The sequence below is a fragment of the Mixophyes fleayi genome, chromosome 1 (genome assembly GCF_038048845.1).
Source record: "Mixophyes fleayi isolate aMixFle1 chromosome 1, aMixFle1.hap1, whole genome shotgun sequence".
Lineage (NCBI taxonomy): Eukaryota > Metazoa > Chordata > Amphibia > Anura > Limnodynastidae > Mixophyes > Mixophyes fleayi.
Genome location: NC_134402.1, coordinates 112,480,105 through 112,503,364, shown reverse-complemented (window position 1 = coordinate 112,503,364; position 23,260 = coordinate 112,480,105). Strand labels below are relative to the sequence as shown.

General features: G+C 37.8%; 1 protein-coding gene across 2 annotated transcripts in view; it reads right to left on the bottom strand.

Moving 5' to 3' along the window:
- Positions 1-877: 877 nt before the first annotated feature.
- Positions 878-23,260, bottom strand: part of LOC142141319 (malate synthase-like) — a 37,941-nt gene continuing 15,558 nt past the window's right edge. For both annotated transcript variants that reach the window (XM_075199692.1, XM_075199701.1), the window contains 13 exons: positions 20,775-20,993; positions 19,158-19,248; positions 18,978-19,054; positions 11,463-11,573; positions 10,909-10,968; positions 9,398-9,554; positions 9,084-9,282; positions 8,623-8,701; positions 7,578-7,667; positions 3,467-3,539; positions 2,822-2,889; positions 2,429-2,556; positions 878-1,178 (listed from right to left, as the gene is read on the bottom strand). In XM_075199692.1, the coding sequence (XP_075055793.1) occupies positions 1,055-1,178; positions 2,429-2,556; positions 2,822-2,889; positions 3,467-3,539; positions 7,578-7,667; positions 8,623-8,701; positions 9,084-9,282; positions 9,398-9,554; positions 10,909-10,968; positions 11,463-11,573; positions 18,978-19,054; positions 19,158-19,248; positions 20,775-20,993 (1,476 nt within the window). In that variant the 3' untranslated portion in view covers positions 878-1,054. The remainder of the gene's footprint in view (positions 1,179-2,428; positions 2,557-2,821; positions 2,890-3,466; positions 3,540-7,577; positions 7,668-8,622; positions 8,702-9,083; positions 9,283-9,397; positions 9,555-10,908; positions 10,969-11,462; positions 11,574-18,977; positions 19,055-19,157; positions 19,249-20,774; positions 20,994-23,260) is intronic.

The window sequence follows — 23,260 nt, the reverse complement described above, 5'->3', positions numbered from 1 at the left end:
CTCTCCTAATATGGCTACATGTTGCAGAAGAGAGATCATATTGTTTGTATGTTGTTCAGCTCTATGTGCACCCTTCATTATATGTAGGACTATATTAGAGACTTTGTATTGGAGATTTTCTTTCTTGGATTTTTTTATTTTTTTAAAGAGCAAGCAAAGAACCATCAACAAGTTGAAAAGGAAAGTATTACACTTTTAAATAAATTATGTTTGAAAGTAAGGTAACGCTGGTCAAAGCATCGACTGCCTTTTTCACAAATGTTTGCATTTTATTCTAGGAATAAATTGCTCTACGCCGGAAGGCTAGAGCTGCTGTTCCTATAGGTTTTCTGTTTGTCACTTCTCACTATGCTGCAATCAGCAGGCAATTGAATTATCACTGATAGCGTGTTAAGTGTTTTACACAGTCTAGATATCCTGAGCCATGTTAATTGTGTGAGAATGATCACCAAGTGCGTTTAGCTGCAGTGCAAGTCTCCTGTAAAAACACACCAGGGGCCTGATTCATTAAGGAAAGTTAAGTAAATAAAAAAAAAAGTTGAGTAAGTAGTCTCCTGGACAAAACCATGTTATAAAGTGCAAATTAGTTTTCTATTTTGCACATAAGTTAAATACTGTCTGTTTTTCCTGTAGCACACAAATATCAACTTTAAATTTCAATGCACAAATAACCTATCAAGCATTTGTGTGCTACAAGAAAAAACAGTCAGTATTTAACTTATGTGCAAAATAGAAAACTAATTTGCACTTTATAACATGGTTTTGTCCAGGAGACTACTTACTCAACTTTTTTTTTTTTTTTACTTAACTTTCCTTAATGAATTGGGCCCCAGGACATTAGTTATGTGTTAATCTGTCAGTAAACACATTGACACTCTGTTTTGGAACATTTAATTATTGGACACTACTTCTATGATTTATGTAGCATGTGGGAAATTATTGCAATAATACACATAGAAAAGAATGAAATCTATAATTTGAATATTCTGCCTCCGCATGATGTTTTGTGCATCTACATCTTCCCTGTTTTGTTATATCTTCACACCCAATATTTTCAGAAATGACTGCAGAGGAAAGTGTGATCCAAATTCAGGTAAGTAGTGATGAATTCAGGAAAATCTCTTTTTTGAACAATTTCTGTCAATATTTCAGCTGCAGTATGTAGTCTCTCTTTCTCCCTACAATAAGGATAATAAAATGAGTAAATTCCTAACCCAAATGGACACTAAAGAGCAATAGTGGTGAGAAAACTTAAGTTTACTCTTTTAGTTATGTTGTTGGGCAAAGTAAATTCTTGTAACAAATTAATGTCACTCAAGTGATTAAAGTAGCAGAGTTTACGTGTGCCAATGACCTGCCTCAAGCAAGGCAACCACATGGTTAAGCTTGCACGTGTTCCACAAGTTTTAGTTTCATTATGGTTGATTTGGAGAAAGGGACTTCAGCCTCTGGTCTCATAAGGCCTTTGATTTCCAATTTATATTAAGACTTTGGGAAGTGCCCAAATATGTATACCTGCATTCTCCCCTTAAGCTGTAAAGCCAGTGGAAACAGACTCCTACCTAAAAGAAGGTACAGCTCCCATTTCACCTTACCTTTAACAAATATTTTACTACTATAACTTTTCCTTGTACCACTCTATCTGTATTTATTTGCTGTAACCAGACATACATTATTTACACATTTTAGAGCTTTGGCTATTGTAGGCTTTTCACAGCAATGGCTGATGATGTAACCCATGCTAGGCATAATTTTAGGCAGCCAGCAGAGGACAAGGTTTTGCCAGTACTAAGGTACGGTCTGCTGTAGGAGTAGTAGCAAACTCAAATGTTGGTCACATCTTGTAACGCAACCCTCCAATCTGTGTCTTGCAAAAACTATGGTAGTGAGTGTTTCTAATGGACTACTATTTAGCTTGTGAAGCTCACGTGAATGACATGTTCTATTTCCTGGAAAAAAGCAGCACTCTGAAACGCACAGGACATATGCAATTTGTTCTGGGAGCAATAAAGTGTATGAAATGGAGTAAAAAAAAAAAAGGAACATTAAGCTGCAGCATCCTAATTGGATGGTTTCTGTCATGTGATGCTAGTACTAATAATAATTAAATTGACAGGGATGTGCAAGGGATGAGAGGCCTATACTTTATGGAAATATGCAGAGGAGATTCTCGTGGATGCTCCATGTGATATATGTGCAACATGTGGTTGCAGACTGAAATGATGGCAGGAGGGAAAGGATTCTTCCATGAGGCTGCTATTTTAGTTGCAGCAGTAGTGATCTGTCTGATCAGCTGTAGACATGCTTAGGGAAGTGAGATAGGCCGTGGAAGCAGTATATGTATGTGTAGGGTCAACCAGGATCTGCAGATCAACAACATTGGTGACAAGGGACATGTCTTCCCTCCAAACGCATCATAGCTACTTACAGATCAGAGAAGTGTGACTCCTCACCCAGCTGACACTCCACTTCCTGTACTAGATCATGGACCAGACTCCTTGTGACTGTTCTGCTGTCATCCTCTAACTTCACTTGGTGCCTTATCCACTGCCAGACCTGTGATGCCAGGAAGTGAAGCATTACATTCATCTACTTTTATAAGTTACTATGTTATCTCATCAAATTTATATAAAGGGTGAGTTACTACTGCAGAAGAACAATATTTTGTAGTAATCCGTACAACCCAACACATTTCTGCCTGAAAAACTTGCAGACTATTTGTTGGCCAACTACATTTTATTTTTAATTTGTATCTCTTTAGACATGATAATGTGAATAAGTCAAACAAATTATGTATATGTTCTATTATACTTTAATATACCTGAGATCGGGATATTTCAGCTGTTGCTGAATCCTCCACTTTTCCACAATAGTAGAAATGTCCTTCCCCTAAAATTAAAATATATTACATCTTAAACCAACTGTAGCGATACTACATTATAAATGTATATTATTACCCTTACAAGTCTGCATTAAGAGGGGACTCTGCAAAAAATGAGAAACTATAGTATTTAAAGGGGTTTTCCCCATTCCCCTATATGACACTAGTACATTGGTGACGGTTCCTCCCTGGACTCCCGCCAAGCAGCTGGGACCTACTCTTCATATTTGTAGGGTTAAGCTTCAATAATAATAATATGAGTGCAGATCTGATGGACGAGACGTGGTTATCCAATTAGGAGTCTGCTTTCCTTTCTACCTATATTTTGGATCTTCCAGCAGACGTCCCCACTAATAATAAGTGTGATACAATGTTACTTTGATCTGTGTAATTGTGTGTGTGAGCCAAAAGTCTTATATTGTCACCTGTCTTTGCATAGAGTGCCACTGACATTAGAGTGCCACTGACATTAGAGTGGCTTTGCCAGCAAAGGAGAAGAATGACAGGAATATAAAAGGGAAATATCTAAAAGAAAGTCACCATTTATAGAACAAATAAGCTTGTATGATATCGTGCTGATTGTACCTTTTAGCCATGCGTCAATAAACAGGATGCCCACAGCAATATTGTACTTCAGACCAAACAGTGTAACTCCTCCCTAATAAAGAGAACCAGCAGGTGTTTCAGTGATAACATAGCTGTGACATTTAGATTTGGAAAATAAACTAATCCCATTATCATGTAGCTGCTTCAAAATTAAAAAAATATATATTTTAGGGCTTTCATACATGTTCGCTATCATGCCTTCTATTACACAGTGAGGACATTACACACACTATTGTGCAACTATTGCTACAATTTGGCAATATTTGTATTAAGTTGTCCGCCTATTTCTTTTAGCAACAACCCTAACATTGGCTGAGATGGAAGAGAAGTAAAGGAAAAGTTCTTTGATATACAGCGATATAAGGGAGATCATTTACAAAATACAAAATGTCCAATGTGGAGTGCAAAACCAGCATGGGTCCCGTTAGGCACCTAGATGTCCACCAATGTGCATAGTTTGGAGAGCAAGACAGCAGTGTTTGTGGAGGATTAAGTGCACCTTAGCACTGCAGAACAGTTAGATCATTGTAATGATGTAAAGGGATGGAAACCGCACATGTTTAGTGGTGTTCCCTGCTGGGTGGAGAGTCACACACCCATTTCCACTCCACAAATAGACTGCACCAACTCACAGCTAGCAGCCTCATCCTATACTTCTATTGGGACCCATTTTGCACATCCATGTTAGTCTATGGTGGAGGAGTGTACTTTTAAGCGTGCTGGTGTCCCCTCTCTTATAATTAACTTTAGCCATAAATGGGGGTTAAACTAACCACTTTTTTTTTAGCAGAAAAATGATTCTCACAAAAGTGACAGTACTGACATGGTTGGGGGTTGGATATAAATCAGGGCCCTCTTAACAACATTTTGGGCCCCCGGGCAAAGCAGTGCACCGGGGCCCCTATATATATATATATATATATATATATATATATACAATATCAAATAGACAGGGGCACTTCCATGGTGTATTAACCAAGTAAAATGTTTTATTCAAAACAATAAAATGCACGTACCAGAATATAAAAGTTTTCAGGCATTGGACATTAAAACGGCAGGCATCAGCTCAGTATAGCTCTTAAATGTATCCACCGTCACCTCTACGCGTTTCATCACAAGGACTTCGTCAGGAGGTATGAATCTCTATACAAATATATTTCCACCGTCTCTGGTGGCAGCTCTTATATCAATATAACTGTTACTGTCTACTTTTTTAATATAAGTATATGTATCAATCTTACATTTCTCTATAAATAATTGTGTATCCAACACCAAATCCAAAAATTCTATTTTATCCTTATTGATCACAGATGTAAATTGTAATTCATATTCATTGACATTAATCTCTTGAACGAACGATTGAAATTCTAATTCTGATCCTTTCCAAATTATTAGAATATCGTCTATATAGCGCTTAAATAAGACAATATTATCCATAAACCTACTATTCATATAGATCACTTGATTTTCCCAGTGACCCATATATATGTTTGCATAACTGGGTGCAAAGGGACTGCCCATCGCAGTCCCTCGCACCTGGTGGTAAATCTGATTCAGAAAGATGAAAAAATTGTTTTCCAATATATATTTAGTACATTCTACAACAAAATTGCATAACTTAATATTGAGTTTTTCATCATTATTCAAACATTCTCTGATTGCCTGTATACCTTTAGAGTGTGGAATGGCGGTGTACAGAGACTGTACATCAATAGTACACCAAAAGTAATTTGTTTGCCATTCTACATCTCCCACAATTTGTAGTACCTGAGTAGAGTCTTTAACATAAGACTTTAAACCAGATACATATTTCTTTAACTGAAGATCTATAAATTCAGACAAGTGTGCCGTTAAAGAGTCAACCCCCGAGACTATAGGACGTCCCGGAGGATTGACTAGCCATTTATGTATCTTAGGCAAATGATAGAGGGTCGCAATTCTAGGATGTTTGTTCAAAATATAGTCAAATTCACTTTTGTTAATACAATCATTTTTTAACCCCTTCACAAGTAGTTCTTCTAATTCTTGTAAAAATACATTTGTTGGGTCTATTGTTAGTTTTTTATAAAATTCACAATCATTCACCAATCTTAATGTTTCATCAATATAATCTTTTTTATTTAGAATCACCAGGCCACCTCCCTTATCCGCTGGTTTTATTATTATTTCCTTATTACTGATAAGAGATTCCAAAGCGATCTTTTCATTTCTTGTTAGGTTAGATTTTATTCTTATTTTGTTGTTAGCTAGCGTCTTAAGGTCTCTTTTAACCAATTCTCCAAACATATCAATGTATGTTCCTCTTGATTCGACTGGATAGAATGTAGATTGTTTTCTCAAATCAGTTTTACACACTTGATCGTTTGGCGTTAACAGTATCTTGTCACCTAGAGTTTTATCTGCTTTAAGAAAGTGCCTTTTCAGGGTTAACTTTCTAATATATTTATTAATGTCAATGAAAAGATCAAACCCATTCGGTGAACAAGTTGGAGCAAATGATAGACCTTTAGATAATAGTTTTAATTCGTCAACTGACAACACTTTATCTGATAAATTAAAAATTCCTTGTATTGGGGTATTTATAGATTTTATCTCTTTCTGTGATCTCTTTTTTGCTCTCTTTCCTCTGCGTCTTGTCGATAAGGGAAACTTTCTGGATTTATACTTTAAACACATTTGTCCCTTGGGGTTTAAATGAGGGATGCGAGATTACTCCTTTTTTATAGAGTAATTGTAAATAATTTTTATAAATTGTTTCTATAAGCTTTTTATAAATTGCTTATATATAAAGACTTTTTTATACTTTGTATAAAGATTGATGTATGTATGTACCTGCATTTAAATTGAATTGTTAATGGATAACAGGTTGTTAATATGTGCTTCTATGTTTTGCAAATGAGTGGAAGTTGTTCCACCTGTGAATGAATTAGTAATAACCTTTAAATAGGTAAACCTTTGTATAGAGATTCATACCTCCTGACGAAGTCCTTGTGATGAAACGCGTAGAGGTGACGGTGGATACATTTAAGAGCTATACTGAGCTGATGCCTGCCGTTTTAATGTCCAATGCCTGAAAACTTTTATATTCTGGTACGTGCATTTTATTGTTTTGAATAAAACATTTTACTTGGTTAATACACCATGGAAGCGCCCCTGTCTATTTGATATTGTAGAATTGCTGCTGTTCCCCCGTGGAGATCGGGTGGGAGAAGGGAAGGACGCGTAGAATATACTCTACTGGTGTTTGAATTATCGTGGAATACAAGATCTATTGTCAGCACGTGGAAGAACTAAATTGACTTTTTAACTGTGCGCACCGATTGTACTGTTTATATATATATATATATATATATATATATATATATATATATATATATATATATATATATATATATATATGTATATATATATATATATATATGGAATACAAAAAGATATATATAAATATAAAAATGATTATATATATGGGCCATGCAGCCCAGGGGGCCTGTCAGAGGCAGCGCAAAAGAAAAAAAAACCTGAAAAAAAAAAAGATGAAAATACTTACCTTGCGGTCAGCTGGCGATCCGACTCCCTCCATGGTCTCCTCCTCCGTCCCGAGACCATGGAGGGAGCCGGATCGCCAGCTGACCGCAAGGTAAGTATTTTCATCTTTTTTTTTTTTTTCTGTTTTTTTTTTTCTCTTGCGCTGCCTCTGACGGGCCCCCCTGGGCTGCAGGGCCCCCGGGCACCTGCCCATTGTGCCCAATGGGAAAGACGGCCCTGATATAAATGTCACGTGTACACTTTTGTACAGTGCGCTTCTTAGATTATTTTGCACATACAGTCAGACCTCTAGTTCATGGAGGTGTCTAAAGGAGTTTCGATGAGCAACAAGTGTTCTAGGTAATTGAAGCCTGTGTGTTCAATACTGTATGAGGGGGTAGGGGTGGATTAACATAAACATTAAACCACCCCCACACCCTAAAATGTTAAATCATATATTTTGTGTTGCATATAATAAAGTAAAAGTAAAGCTACAGCTGGAGTGTAATGATTTTCTGTGGTACCATGTATAAGAAAAGAGTGAACAGCGTTGCTTTGTACTTACAGCAGGCATGGTCAGTAAGTCAGACTGGGAGACTCTCACAGCTGGAATAACATCTAATTGGTTGGGTCCCTTTGTGTGTTCCTGGAAAAGCTGAGAAAGAGGATACAGCAATAAGAAGCTGCGCCTGGATCCAGCCTGATCACCAGTCAACCAAATAATGTGGCCAAACATGCATAGGGCTAACCTAGGTAAAATAAGGCATTTCCTGTTTTCATTTTGTCGAATGACCCCAGACAGACACCAATGAAGATCATTGGCAAAAATATTCTGACTGGATTTTGGATCTGCATTGTGTTATCAGTTAAATACATTGTCTTACATCACACAACCTATTATCACCTGAGCCAGAGTCACCAGCCTTAGTTGCCATTAAATGTATGGGGAAGTAGCCCCCAAGCCTGGTCTTGGCTATGAGAGTTGTCAGACTAGACTGAAAGAGAACCTGTCACCAGATTATTGACTTATTATTCCTTTATTACATAGTGCATTGTACCCCTATTCAAGTATATAATGTAGTGGGGTCTCATGAGCTGGGGCTGACTTCCTTCATACTTCCCTTCAGGGCAGTAGAAAATAAGCTTTAAAAATCTGCACAGCTGATTTCACTAAGAATATCAGCAGCAGCTGAGAAAGGGGAAGGGTAGGAATTATTTACTGTAAGGTTAGGAATTCCTAATGCTAAGGTTAGACATTATTTACCAAAAGAGGGTGTGCTTACTGATTAACTGTCAAGATTTAATAATGGATTATAAGACTTTACTTTAGCTAGAAATAGTAAATCGCATAATTGGGGTGAATGATACACAACGTTAGATTGCCATCAAAGGGTCGGAAACATATTTCCCCATCTGGTGGGGTAACTGGCAGCTGTTTCCATAGGTCTTTGCTTTCCCCTGGAACAACACAGCTAGAATTAGAAAAGTGTGAACCTTTCTTCAACCTAGAACACCATTTTAATTAGTGACATATTCATTAGCACATTACTGAATGTGACAGTCGGTGGATCTATTAAGAGGTTCCCCCTGATTTCATTAGTAAGTCTCACCTTTTGCATTGGTGCTACAAGGTCAATGTCATACACCATGAATCCATCCACTCCAGCATTGATTTCAAAACGTTTCAGGCTGAAATGTACATGAATGTCATTTACTTCACCATGTTCCCTAGAAAAATCTATTTATTTTCTGTACTATAAAGATAATTGTTATTGTGCATAATCTCATCAGTCAACAGATGAGATAATCAGGACATTACCGAGATCCTTGCCTCATGATTAAGCATTTTACTTCAAATAACCTTCCAACAGGGTCCTAATAGATTTTCAGATATATCTGTGACATGTAGTGTCCTGTATAAATAAACTGATCTGTGTGGCATACAGGCTGTTCTGATATATATAATATGGTAGCTCCACATATCAGACTGGAGGCCGCACACTTCATGGTGTAGACAACATGGGCTGAGTGGTTATGTTCTACACAGTGTGGTTAGATGTGCACAATGTACCGTGTAACAGCGGCAGTGACGCTCTGGTACTCTGCGCTCTCTTTATCTTCTGGCAGCAGTAAAGCCGCCATTCCCCCAGTAGCTAGGGCTGCTCTCCGATGACATGTCTGCACCAATAAGTCCATGTAACTTTTAAGGAATCGTTTCTCCATGTTCACATACTTACTGCGGTCAGGCAGTAAAAACTCCAGTCGATGGCCTAAAATATTGAAAGATAAAGTTCACGTGTACATACTAATCTACGGGTTTTAATGAATTTATGGGGAATGTAAAAGGACCTTTCCAAATGTTAAGTGTGTCAATTCTCAGCTCACCAAACTTGCTAACAAAAGAGGCTGAGTAATCCCAGATGCCGCAGTTTAATCCAGCGGAGTGGTCTCTCAGCTCGTAGAGGATTTCTTCCATCTCAAAGGAAGCCAGTACACTCTCAATCAGCACAGTGGCCTTAATGCTTCCAACAGGTATGTTTAACTGAATAGTAAATGGATACAAATAAATAAATACTGCCATTATCACCATTTCATCTGGCTGTGTATCTTATATTTAAAGTAGACCTGTTACCTCGACACAAAAAGACTGTGTTTTGTTTTATATATATATATATATATATATAGATATATAGATATATATATATATATATATATATATATATATATATATATACACATATATATATACATATATATATGGACAGGAACATTGGATGGACATCCTGGGGTGGATTGGGGTCTTTAACACATTATTTATTTATAAACCAATCATTGACTACAACTTTGACAGACACTTTGTTGATGAATGGGTGTGTAGTGAAGAGCAGATGGTGTCTGCTAGAGGGAATTATTATTGCATTGTACATTAGTAAGCAATATGCTGCAGATAGACACATTGGGGGACACTCATGAAAGCTGTTCTACAGGTAACTGTGAAGAAAATGTGGTGTTGCCCACAACAACCAACCGGAAGTTTGTTTTATATTTCAATCTAAAATATGGCATCTTAAATCTGGTTGTTATGGACAACACCACCTTTTCCTCACCAACTGTGAAACAGTTTTCAGGAGGTGGTGGGATCTCTTGTGCAGGCTCTATTCTTCCTCCGTGTGGATTAGCATCAGTGAAATGATTTACTGAGAAAAGCAGACAGCAAGGATGGAAGAGTGGTGAACACACTGCTGTGATGTGTGTTTGTTTTGTGTAATTGGTGTGTGGGTGAGACTGAGACCCCAATACAGATTTTCAGACAATACTCAAGTCTAGTGGCCTTTTGCTATTGTACTGGTCAGAATGGATCATTTGGGTGTGCTCAGGGAACACTAACTAATCAAAACAGCTCATGAAACCTAATGCATAGCATATGATTCACCCAGTTATCCCCTACTCCATGACATATAATGCTTACAGCAAAGGAAATGACACAGATAAAAGGTAAAGGAAGCATGTTTAATCGGTAAAATGATATATATGTAGTTTGTAATACATATTTGATGTACTATTAGAAGCTGTCAATTCATGTTAAAAGATTCAAATAGTTGAAATCACATTGTCATTAAGACTTATCAAATCATAAATACTGTGTTCCCTCTTAATAACACCCCCTCGCTTACCACCAAGTTTATTTTCTTCACAATTACACCAAAATATATTTATTCCATTATATATCACTCTTTTTATAATGTTACCCTCTCTAAATGGAAGATACAAACATACTACCGTATATTGACCATGTGCCCATCTTATATACAGGGATATGTGGCAGCCTGTAAGTCTGCCATAGACACAGAAACAAAACACATGAAACAGATAGAAAGTTAATTGCTCACAATTACCTTTTCCTCAGTCCAAACAAATATCTGATTCCAGAGTCTGGCTTCTAAAAAGCTTTCCACCTGTAATAAATAAAGGGCCAATTTGCTTTACAGAAACAAACCTTGTTAAATATGCCATTTTATGGATTAAAACTAGAGTCCTAGTAACACATTTAATATCCACTCCGGACTTATTTTGAGTTTACAATTTCATTAAAACCTAAAGTACGTGTTAATATGCATCATACTCCAAGTATTTAGCAATAAGCACCAAGAGCCTCTCCCCAAGCATACTGGGGAACTCTTATCCCAACAGAGTTTGAATGGGTCAGGTCTGGGCCCATAGCGGCACCGTGCCATACCCCACGCTAAATTTCCCAAAGTCCTATATTAGAATTTTTGGCTGACCCTGTGTTCCAAATATACCCATCTTCTCTGTATTTACTACAGGATGTTTTCAAGAAATCCAATTTGAATAAAATAAAAGTGTGATCTCAACTGAAAGAGTTATCATTATTTGTAAGCATTTACGTAGGAAACAAAAGAAACACCAATATACATCTATACAGATCTACCTTTGACAAATAGAAAAAGGGGCCACTTCCACATTCATAAAGTCTTCTGCCAGCATGGTACATAAGTAGGCCATAATCAAAGAGAGGACCTGGAACCTCTCTGCCATTTACCTGTGAAAGGGAAACAGCAGGTAATATAATTTTGTACATAGTCCTCAAATATCTATTAAATGGTTATGCAAACTGTGTGTACTGTACATATGTGTCTAGCTACTGCATTGTCATATATACTTATGTCAGCTTTCAGAACTACTGACTATAAGATTATATTTCCTTTTCAGACTCCACTGCAGCTCTCACAAATAGGTTCATCAGCTGAATAGAGTTAGGAAAAAAATTGTAACCCCCTAAAGATATACAGCATAACTCCTCATTTTCTTCCTTGTCTTTTGAGTAAGGCAGTGGCAGTGTAGCTAGTTTTTTTTTGTATTTTATTCAGGATACAGCTTACCTGTTTCCTGGAGATGATCTGTAAGCTCCTGATGTTGCTTACATATATGTATATTACCAGGACAAGGGGAGGAAGAGCTGCAGATGTTGTATCCAGCAAAAAAGGAGGACGGAGTCTGTGCAAATCTTTTTTTAAATATATTTTATTGAAGTTTTTACAAGGTAGGAGGTACAGAAAGAAAGAAGGGGCCAAATCCCAGCATCTAAGGTCTACATCGGAGACATTATAGATAAGTTCAAAATAACAGCACAAATATTTTGCATCTATCACTCTAGAGCAAAGCCATGGGGATGGTCCGGATTGAGCTAAAATCGTTGTGAGACAGATTCAGTATCAGGAGGGGGGGGGGGGAGGGGGGTGTAAGGACTCGGAAAGGGGAGAAGAGATAAGAAAAAAAAGGGTGGGGGGAGGGTTTGTTATTATAGGAATGAGTAGAGAAGGGAGTAGTAAAGATAAGAAAAGTAAGACTTAATAAAGAAAGTCATGTTCTCAAAACTTTATATCTACCACACGCTCTCAATCAACGCTAAGATTGTGGAACTCTCAGCTTGTTTCCATTTTCTAGCTATTAAACATCTAGCAACAGTGAGAATGTGGCTAGGGAGTTTCCAAATAAGTTAATGAATGTCAGGGGGAAGACAAGGGAGAAGAAAATAAGAGAGATGGAACGGAAAACTTAGACTAGTTATTTTATGAATAAGATCAGCTACTTCTCTACAGAAAGGGATAATTTTAGGACAATTCCACCAGATGTGGAAGAGGGACCTCTGATGACCACAATTACGCCAGCAGAGATCAGAAGCTGTCGGGTAAATAGTTTTCAGTCTGGTTATTCATCAACAACGCATAAAAGGTGGGGCTTTAAAAGCCTTTAGAAGTTGATCTTTTGACACAGAAATACTCCAGAGGAGATGGACGGCAAGGAGATTGTGGGTCTATGTGGATGTTGAATAGGTGACGAATTTGTAAATATTGATAAAGGGTTGAAGATGGAAGGTGAAGACAATCGCGGGGCTCAGGGAAGTTTGGGAAAAATCCCATTGGAACTATATCGTATAAGAGCATAATGTCATGCTTAGTCCAGTGGGCAAATGATTTGGGATTATCACCCGGTGGGAATGCTGGGATGTTCCAGAGAGGGAATATTCGCTTAGGATTGTCTATAAGCTTGAAGATACGTGTACAATATTTTGAGTAGAAAGTGAACTGTAGGAGGGAGAGTGTGAACAGGGGGATAGTCTTTTATATCAAGCCAGAATAAAAGACTGGGAGATAACATCTGGAGAAGGTTGGCTCCTGTGTCAACCCACAATCTGGTGTGGGGGCGTGTGTGAGCCAAAACAGCTTGAGTGAGATCTGATGATAAATAATATTTATGGAGGCAGGGAAGACCCAAGTCACCATTTTTAGCATGTCAGTAAAGAACTTTTAGGTGGACTCTTGGGTGTCTAACTGACCAAACAAACTGGGAGATACTTCACTGTATGTCTTCAAGAAAGAGTGAAGGGACCAGCACTGGTACAGTTTAAAATAAATAAAGAAGTCTGGGTAAGATATTCATTTTTATTGAGACGGTTCTACCAATCCATGATTTGGATTGAGGTGTCCAAGAGCGGAGATCGTGCTTTAAGGTGGCTATTAAAGGGGAAAAGTTTGATTCCTAGGTATTTAATATGTTGCGATTGCCAATTAAACATAAAGGTATCTTGCAAGAGTTTTTGGGCATTAGGTTGAAAGTTAAGAGCTAGGGCTTCAGTTTTGTCTGAGTTCATTCTAAACTTAGAGAGTAGGCCATAAGGAGTACATCATCTGCATAGAGGGCTAATTCAGATGACCTCGTGCCAGATGAGATTCCAGTGATGTTTTGATTGAGGCAGATTCTAGTGGCAAGGGGTCCATCATTAGTACAAAGAGAAGGGGGGGGGGGGAAGAAGACACCCCTGTCTAGTACCATTACGAATTGTAAAAGCAGGAGAGGCGCAACCATTTGCCAACACTATGGCTGAGGGATTATAATACATGATGCGATTCCTTTGAGAAAAGGGCCTTGAATACCGGCTGCATTAAGAGCTTTCCGCATAAAGGGCCACAAGGCGTGGCCGAACGCTTTCTCTGCATCAAGAGCCACCAGCAGAGCAGGGGTCTTATATTTATTAGCAGCATGAATTAAATGAATGACTTTTCTCGTGTTATACGGTGCTTGGTGGTTAGGGATGAAATCCACCTGATACTGAAAAGGAATCACTTGAGAAAGACGGTTAGCTAGAATTTTGGTGAAAAGCTTTAAATCGACAGTTAATAGAGAAATTGTACGGTAACTCGCACATTGACTCAGTTCTTTTCCCTCTTTAGGGATTACAACTATATTCGCTCTGGTGGTGGCTCCATCAAACTTCTTGCCCAAGAGTATAGGAGAGAGGGCTGGGAGCATTTTTTTTTATAATATGTAGCTGTGAAGCCACCAGGGCCTGGGGCAGATGCGTTTCTAAGGGATTTGACAGTGAGCTTCAGTTCCACAGGTGTTATCTCCTTGTTTAGAAGAGTTAGTTGTGAATCACTCAACGTAGGGTGATGACATGACTCTAAAAATATTTTGCTACTAGATTGGAGATCCTTTGGGGGGAGGGCTGTCTGCCTGCAAATCATACAATTTAAAATAAAAGGAAGCGGTTAGCAATCTTTTCAGGATTGTAGAGAATGTTAGCAGAAGCGTCCTGTATATAGATAATTATGTTATGTGTTCTTTTAGAGCGTAAGCTATGAACTAGAAGGGAGTTTGTCTTATTCCCTTTTTTGTAATATCATTGACTTAGCCATTTCAGCATATTGGTGGCTTTAGATGACAAGATTTGTTGCAATTGGGCTGTAAGAGCCAAGACTTTTAGATAGGTTTTACGTTTTGGATGACGTTGGTGCTTCTCAGTGAGGGAAGATATTTCAGTTTCAAAGTCTGTGCAATTTTTTATCGCTGTCCTGGACACAGCCTGCAGTATGAATCTCGAACCTGCCTCCAAAAGCCGAAAGACACCCATTCTATGCAAGCCTTAGTAAGGAGTTGTTTAGCTTTTAGTTAGCTTAAGTCCTTACTCTGTTTCCCTCTCAGTACTTAGAGAGCCTGTGGAAGGAAAGGAGACTGGGATGTTACATAATCGTGTTTGCGGAGCTTGTGATAAAGAGTTATCCAATTATTGCATGGAGGCCTTATGTTTGGATTGTATCCCTAAGGAAAATAGTCCTGAACAACCCCCAGAAAAGGAACACATTTTGTGTCCAAAGAACACTGTCAGGCAACTCAAGGTTTTAAGAGGAAGATATCCCACATGGGCTTAGATGATGTACAGAATTGATCTTCAGAGGAATCTATAGAGCCATGTGGGGCAAGCTCATAGGATGCTAAAGTAGAATGTGAGATATATAATCCTGTAGTGGATATATATATATATATATATATATATATATATATATGTGTGTGTATACATATATATATATATATATATATATATATATATATATATATATATATACATGCAGATTGGCACTCACACTGAGCCTTCATTTTCAGGCCTGGTACCCTTCCAAAGTGTTTTTGCATATTTATGTGCATAAATTCAGGTCCTTACAAGCCCCCTTAAACAGAAAATCATTTAACGCTGAGGGAAAACTAAATTACTAAGGACCAAATACTCTCCGATTAATCAATCCAGAGAAATATATGTCACTTTCAAAAGTACAGTCTGAAGCACAGCTGTCAGATCAGCATGATGTTAAAGCTGAGACAGCCGGTACCAATGCCATAGTCGGAAAAAAGTTTAGACACTCATAGGGGCAGATTCAATTCTAAAAACATCCCTGCATAGTGTCCCAGAACGGTCGCGAGACACTATGCGGTGATATTATTTAGTGAAAGTGCCATTCACTTTTGCTCGCGCCCCATAGAGGTGGGAGTGTTACATTTTACCATATAAACGGCTATAAAGCGTGGCCACGATGTTCTCAGGCCAATTGAATCTGCCCCATAGTGTTACCCTCAGTGCACTCAGTACTGGTGACCTCTTCACCAGAGAGAAGCAGCCGCAGCACTCCCATCTGCAGTCAGTACTGCTGCTGTGGGGCTTTTAAATAGCCTAAACCAGGGGTTGGCAACCTTTTCTATGAGTGTGCCAGCTAAAATCTAGTCAAGCCCAGGTGTGTCAGTTGTGTATATGTGTAATTATGTATGTATGAAAATATATACGGTATGTATGTATATATTATATATATGATATAATGCAAATATCATAATATTAATAGTAATGAGACCAACAAATAACTGTTCATGTTATGCACATTGTAGTACCCCAGTTCAAATGATGCCACATAGTAGTGCCCTCCATTCATATTATGCCTCATAGTTGTGCCCCCAATTCATAGTATTCCACATAGTTGTCCCCCAATTCATAGTATGCTACATAGTTGAGCCCCCAATTCATAGTATACCACAGGGTTGTGCCCCCAATTCATATTATGTCAATTAGGTGTCCCGACAATTCATAATATGCCACATAGTTGTGCCCCCGATTCATAGTATGCCACATAGATGTGCCATCAATTCTTAGTATACCAACAAAGTTGTGCCCTCAATTATTATTATGCCAGTTAGATGTGCCCCCAATTCATAATAAGCCACATAGTTATGCCCCCGGCTCATAGTATGGAACATAGTTGTGACATCAATTCATATTATAGCACAAATTTGTGCCCTCACTTCTTAGTATGCCAATTAGATGTGCCCCCAATTCATAATAAGCTACATAGTTATGCCCCCAAGCTCATAGTATGGAACATAGTTGTGCCCCAAATTCATAGTGTGCCACTTAGTTGTGCCCCCAATTCATAGTATGCCACATAATTGTACCCCCAATTCATAGTAGACCACATAGTTCTGCCCTCAGTTCATACTATGCCAATTAGATGTGCCCTCAATTCATAAAATGCCACATAGTTGTGCTCCCAATTCATAGTATGCCAAATAATTGTACCCCATTTCATAGTATACCATGTAGTTGTGCCCCCTATACATACTGTGCCAACTGGATGTGCCCTCAATTAATAATACGCCACATAATTTTGCCTCAAATTCATAGTATACAATATAATTGTGCCCCCAATTCATAGTGTGCCATACTTACCATTGGAGTCAGCACACACATCTTCCATGCACAATGAAACCTGGGAGCTACCTCACTAAAGCAGCTGAAGATGACCTAAACAGCAGTGCCAGACAAAAGTGGCCCAGACTTGGCATGCGTCCAGGGGTTGGCAACCCCTGCTCTAAACGAAAAGCAAGTTTCGAGTCGCTGAGGGGTGGTTTCCAGGCAACTAAGTGCACGCCTGCAAGAGTCACTGTCTCCATGTACCTTGCAGGATGAATTTTTGGGAGAAAAGTAACATAAATACAGGGTGTTCATAACACAAAGATTAATGAAGGAATTGCTGGAAAAGAATGGGATCAGTTGGAGAAACAACATGCTAATATGCGAAAAATTGTTTGTCTCCACAGGTATTTTCATTAAAGCAGGAGTAGTCATGGCTTTTTTCCAGGACAATCAGACATGGATGAACAATCTAAATGTTGACAAACTAGAAAAAGTAAGTACAGTCATGGCCAAAAGATTTGAAAATGACACATATATTATTTTTCACAAAGTCTGCTGCCTCAGTTTTTATGATGGAAATTTGCATATACTCCAGAATGTCATGAAGAGTGATCAGGTTAATTGCAATTAATTTCAAAAGTCCCTCTTTGCCATGACAATGAACTTTATTCCAAAAACAACATTACCACTGCATTTCAGCCCTTCCACAAAAGTACCAGCTGACTTCAGGTCAGTGATTCTCTTGTTAACACAGGTGAGAGTGTTGATGAGGACAAGGCTGGATATCACTCTGTCATGCTGATTGAGTTAGAATAACAGTTCTTTAAGGAGGATAAATTATCAGGGAAACAGAATTCTGCATATTTACATTCCACAAACTGTCCATGTTCAGGACTGTTTTTAGGGAGCTAGAGCCTAAGCCCTGTTCATGTAAAAAGACAATTATGCCAATACTCTCTCTCTCTCTCTCTCTCTCTCTCTCTCTCTTTGCCAGATAAGCTGTGGTAGTCAGTAATTAATTTAGTCAAGAGCAGCTTGGAATGAGCATGTGAGATGACACTTACTAAATCTCGGTTCATGATGGCAACACAAACTTTAAGGGCCTGAATCATTAAGTAACATAAATGCAGATATGTGCCATATTTTACACAAAATTGATCTGCACATGTGCAGAACCTGACTATATGCCAGTGAGCACAGCAACATCCAATTCATCTTCAAGAACACAGGACCCTTAACACAGCCTACAATATCATAGGCGGAACAGGGATGGGACTGGGCGCATGTAAGTAATCAATGTACAGTAAGGCTGTGGCAAGCTCAAGCAACATCCGATTCAAGTTTTGGGCATTTCAGTTGCACTTGTTTTTCTGTTGTATAACTTGCACCAGCTACAGGTCTAGTGTAAGTGCAGTGTGATAGTGATGACAGTCACATATACATGCTACAACTTGTTTGCAATCAAGAGCAACTGTATAAATGTATTTTATGTACAGTAGACATTCATAACATCCTAACAAATGTATTTTATGGAAGGGAAAAAAAGACAAAAAATAAATCTTTTTTAATGTATTCTGTATTGTTTTTAATGCCTATATTACCCTGCAGAGTATTGTCTGTTCGAGGAGAACTCACCTAGATGCATATCCAACAACAGACGTATCTTTACATCCGCTCCTTGTTGAATATGGATGTGCCTATGTCCGATTTACATTACTTTTGCATGCCTTAATGAATCAGGCCCTAAGTGTGAACCTCTTCATCCTATTATTGTGAAGGTATATGATAGTGTGAATGTACACGATAATGAGGACAAATTGCGATATAATAAGGTGTATAGTAAGAGGTGGTGCCACTTTATACATCACTGGTAAAACCTGATATAAAACACATTAGAGGATTTAATATAGTATGTACAAATCACATTACCAGCATGTTGTGTTCCACCATGTTCCAAGCTCTTGGTCTCAACATTAACACTGGGGCTTCTGAGATAGGGGGTATACCTATACAAGGAAACACGTAGCCAAAGAAAACAACAACTTAGTATAATTTGTTTGATTACCTTTAGATGCTCTTAATTAATGCATGTTGTGAGTTATATATTACCTGGCACCTTGCTATAAATAACTTGGTAGACATTAAAAATTCCTTTGATCTGATTGAAGAAGTTTGGACAATTACCGTCATCAAAATCCACCTAATTAATACATTGGCTGTTAATAAGCAGACTTAAATTTACAACTGTCAATAAAAGAAATATTCCATATTTTACTTTGTATTTGTGGTTAATATATTTATGGAAAATCCTTGTGAAGCTTTATGTATATTTTTTGCATATTTAAACGTATACTTATGTTCTATTTATTCTGATTGAAATAATAATAATAAAAATAATAATAACAAAAACAATATAACCAGTAATAGTGAGCTATAAATGAAGGAATATAAGTATATATCACCTTAAACCTCACTTACTGTATTATATTTATGCAATATGTATATGTGGATGTGATACTGTACTCATCTAATAATGAATTATACATAATGCTCTAATTTCCCTTTGAAAATGTTAATTTTCTAAGAATAGTACAAATTTTTGACAGATTTATTTGAAAGGTATTATTTTAAAAAATATATTTTAGTTGTATTATCCTCTACCCTTAAGTGCTACTGAAAAGCTAGTTCAAATTAAGGTTTTCAACAATAGGAAAGTAGAAGCATGAATACACGTTTTAACTTATCTAATTATGCATTTGAGAGTATAAATGTAAGAAAGAAAATGAAGTTCTCCCTTGAGAAGCATACAGTGACATTTAGGGGGATGTTCAATTCCCAGCGTTGTTCTAAAGAACAACATGGGCAGCGCACAATTGCCATTACTACGGTAATTTCAGCGCTGATTTTTGCTCACAGCTCTGTGTTAAAGTTACTGTAGTCATGGAAGTAATACAAGCCCCGCGTTGTATTGAATCTGCCCCTTAGGGATGTAACAAACTCCTTCATTTATTCCCTACAGAACATTCACCACTAACCTCCAATATTGTGTGTTCACATATAAAGGTAAAATACAGTGTTCAGCATTGCCCTGACATTTTATGACAGCTCTGTGAAAAAGTAGTGTTACTTTGTCATTATAAGCATACACAACTGGAGCCCCTTAAACAGCTTAAGATGGGAGTCCTAATGAAGCTGATGCAAGTCAAACACAAAGACTGCAGTCTGTTAAGCTACTTTGACATCACTTGTCTCGCCTCCCTCTGTGTTTTAATCTACAATGATTTTTGCATAGAAAACCTGTAAGCTACTCTTTAAGTGTTCAGTTAGCAAAGTTATCTGCACCTGATAATCTGTTGCAGATGAGTTAGAGAGAGCATATGGCAGCAGCTAACAGTAAACATCAGCGAAGCAGTCTTTCCTGGGGTCCTCAAAGCTATGTTAGTCTCACACACTTTGTACATTGTAACACTCTATACTGTCTACTGTATTGACTAAGCTGTTATTTCCTGCCCAGAAATACACTCCTACAGATAGGAGTTAATAGAGACCCCTTACAAAGTTTTATCTGAGAGTCAGAAAACTCTACTTTCACATTCCTAAACACAATAAACTTGCAGTATCATGCAGGTGGGTGGGAATTATGCTGGAGGAGGACATACAATATAACAAAAACACCTCTGTGTAAATTTTATTTTTGCTTTTTTTTTTTTTTTTTTTACTTTGCACCTGAATTCCTTGCGCAGAGGACAGCAGAGCTCTGTGAAAACGTTCCGTCTGGCATGGTGCCGTATCTCCAATATCTACATGTCTGTTCTGTAGTCTGTGAGGAACAGCTGCTACTTTCCAACTTGTGTCATGTCGAATGTGGGCAGTGTCCAATGAAAAATCAGGATAGCTGTTAGTCAAGTCAAGATCAACTTTCCGTGCTGTTCGTTGCCACAAAATCTGTAACATACCACAATAATGCTAATTTATAATATATTGATTGTTCATACAACACAGGGGCCTGAACTTGGAACTGAATATTATATTGTAATCTAATAAATTAATGATTTGTACTATTTGGTTACTGTAACCATCTAGTATTGTTTCCATGCAGCTGCTGAAGAACTGAAGCTAAAACTAAATTTTTCAATGTTATAGTATTGAGTAAACTTTACTGCACTGCTATTCTTTGGTTGTTAGAAGAGAAATGATTACTCAGAAAGCAAAGAAGATGTCATGGTAGTCTAACTCACCCCTATCTGGATGATGCCATATTTGCCCCACTTGTAATCTTTAGAACATATACGACACTAGCTGAATTAATGAACACTACCTATTATTTGCACAAAGCTTCATTAAATACCATGTATTTTAATTCATGTATAACTTTTTTGTTCCTTTGTCATGGAAACACATTTTCTCTCATAATTTGCAACATTGCTCCATATTTGCTAATATGCACCCACACCTCTATACAGCTCTTCAGAGTAACTTATACCACTTTCATACTGCCGCCCCGGCAATATCCCGGGTTGTTAACCCGGGATATTGCCGGGGCACAGGGCAGTATAGATAAGAAGATTCCCGGGTCGGGCGGGTTCATACTGCACCTGCCCGACCCGGGTTTTAGAAAAAAAAAAAGTGTAAAAAAATGTTTTAATTAAAAAAAAATACATAACAAATGTTTACTTAACTTATTTTCAGCCAGCGGTGTCTCCGGTGCGTTGCCGGCTGTCAGGGGGACCTCTGGGTACTAAAATGACGTCATTTCTAATGGACTAGAAATGACGTCATTTTAGTACCCAGAGGTCCCCCTGACAGCCGGCAACGCACCGGAGACACCGCTGGCTAAAAATAAGTTAAGTAAACATTTGTTATGTATTTTTTATTAATTAAAATCATTTGTTTACACTTTGCCATTTTTTTTTTTTACAGTATGAATGGTGAGACCCGGGAATTACACGGGTTGCACCATTCATACTGCAGGCGAGCGGGGTCCAACCCGGGAATTACCCCTCGCAAAATCCCAGGTCTAAGTCCTGGGATTTTAGACCCGGGATTTTGTGGTTGGACTATTCAAACTGCACCAATACCCGGGTTTTTCAGCGTGGCTCTGCAAAAACCCGGGTTTTTGGTGCAGTATGAATGGAATATTTTATTATACTGAACACGAATCTATGATGTGATACATGAATGTTTCTTACATCTTCTTAACTTCTAAATAGTGCTGGCACCAGAGGTTATATGATAAGGAATCAGCACTAGATTATCATATTAAGCTATTGCTGTGATGTTACACAAAATACGGCACGTAATGGGGCTTACAATACTCAATGAATCATGCCCAATGCGAGTATTGTTAACAGAATGGTATTAAGTACTAAAATAAAACAATTAAATCTTAGTTAAACAAAAGTCCATAAAATAATTTGAAAAACTGTAAAACAGTAGAGCAGGAATAGGTGTGCTTATTATACACAATTAAGGAAACTTTCAAGTGGTTTAGCACCAAGATGATGGCTATAGTATAATGTGTTTGTAATCCAGTTTAAAGGATTAGACTACCTTTATGGACTTGTTGTTTTTTTTTTAAATTACACATAATCAACCCGATGCCTAAACTTTATCTGCATGATTGAAATAATTGGTGCAGATGCTATGGCAATATGTGCTGGTGTAGAGGACTGGATGCAATCCCTAGGACCGGGAGAGTCTTCAGCTGCAGCTAATGTTACTGTCCAAGTTCGGCAGGCACTAGAAATTACAACATAGACCCATAATTACCTTGCAAAAAAATATGTTTGTGAACTGATCCATTAATGAATATTAGGCTGTTTCTGTAGCTAACAATATACAGAAGCAAACAAAATTGAGCCAGGTTTTATTCTGCTGTTCTCTCATTGTCCTGTGAGGTGGTACCTCTGACATTACCATAAACTAGCTTCTCATCTTTTTGTGTCTACTGGATCTTCTCTTTGTGCAGCCTCTTTTTGCATGATTAGATGTAATTGGACAGTCAGACACATCTTCCACTCCTCTATCTGAATTTTCTGGAGTCGTACATAGTTTTTTTTATCAACCTCTTTTACAGACCTCTCCTTGATATGCAGAGGTCTCCATGTGCTTCTTAAGCTCTTCAAATATAGAAACTGCTGCACAATACTGCTGTAGCACATCTATTTCAACAGAAATTATGGCATATTCTTTGGGTAGTGGAGCTCCAAACA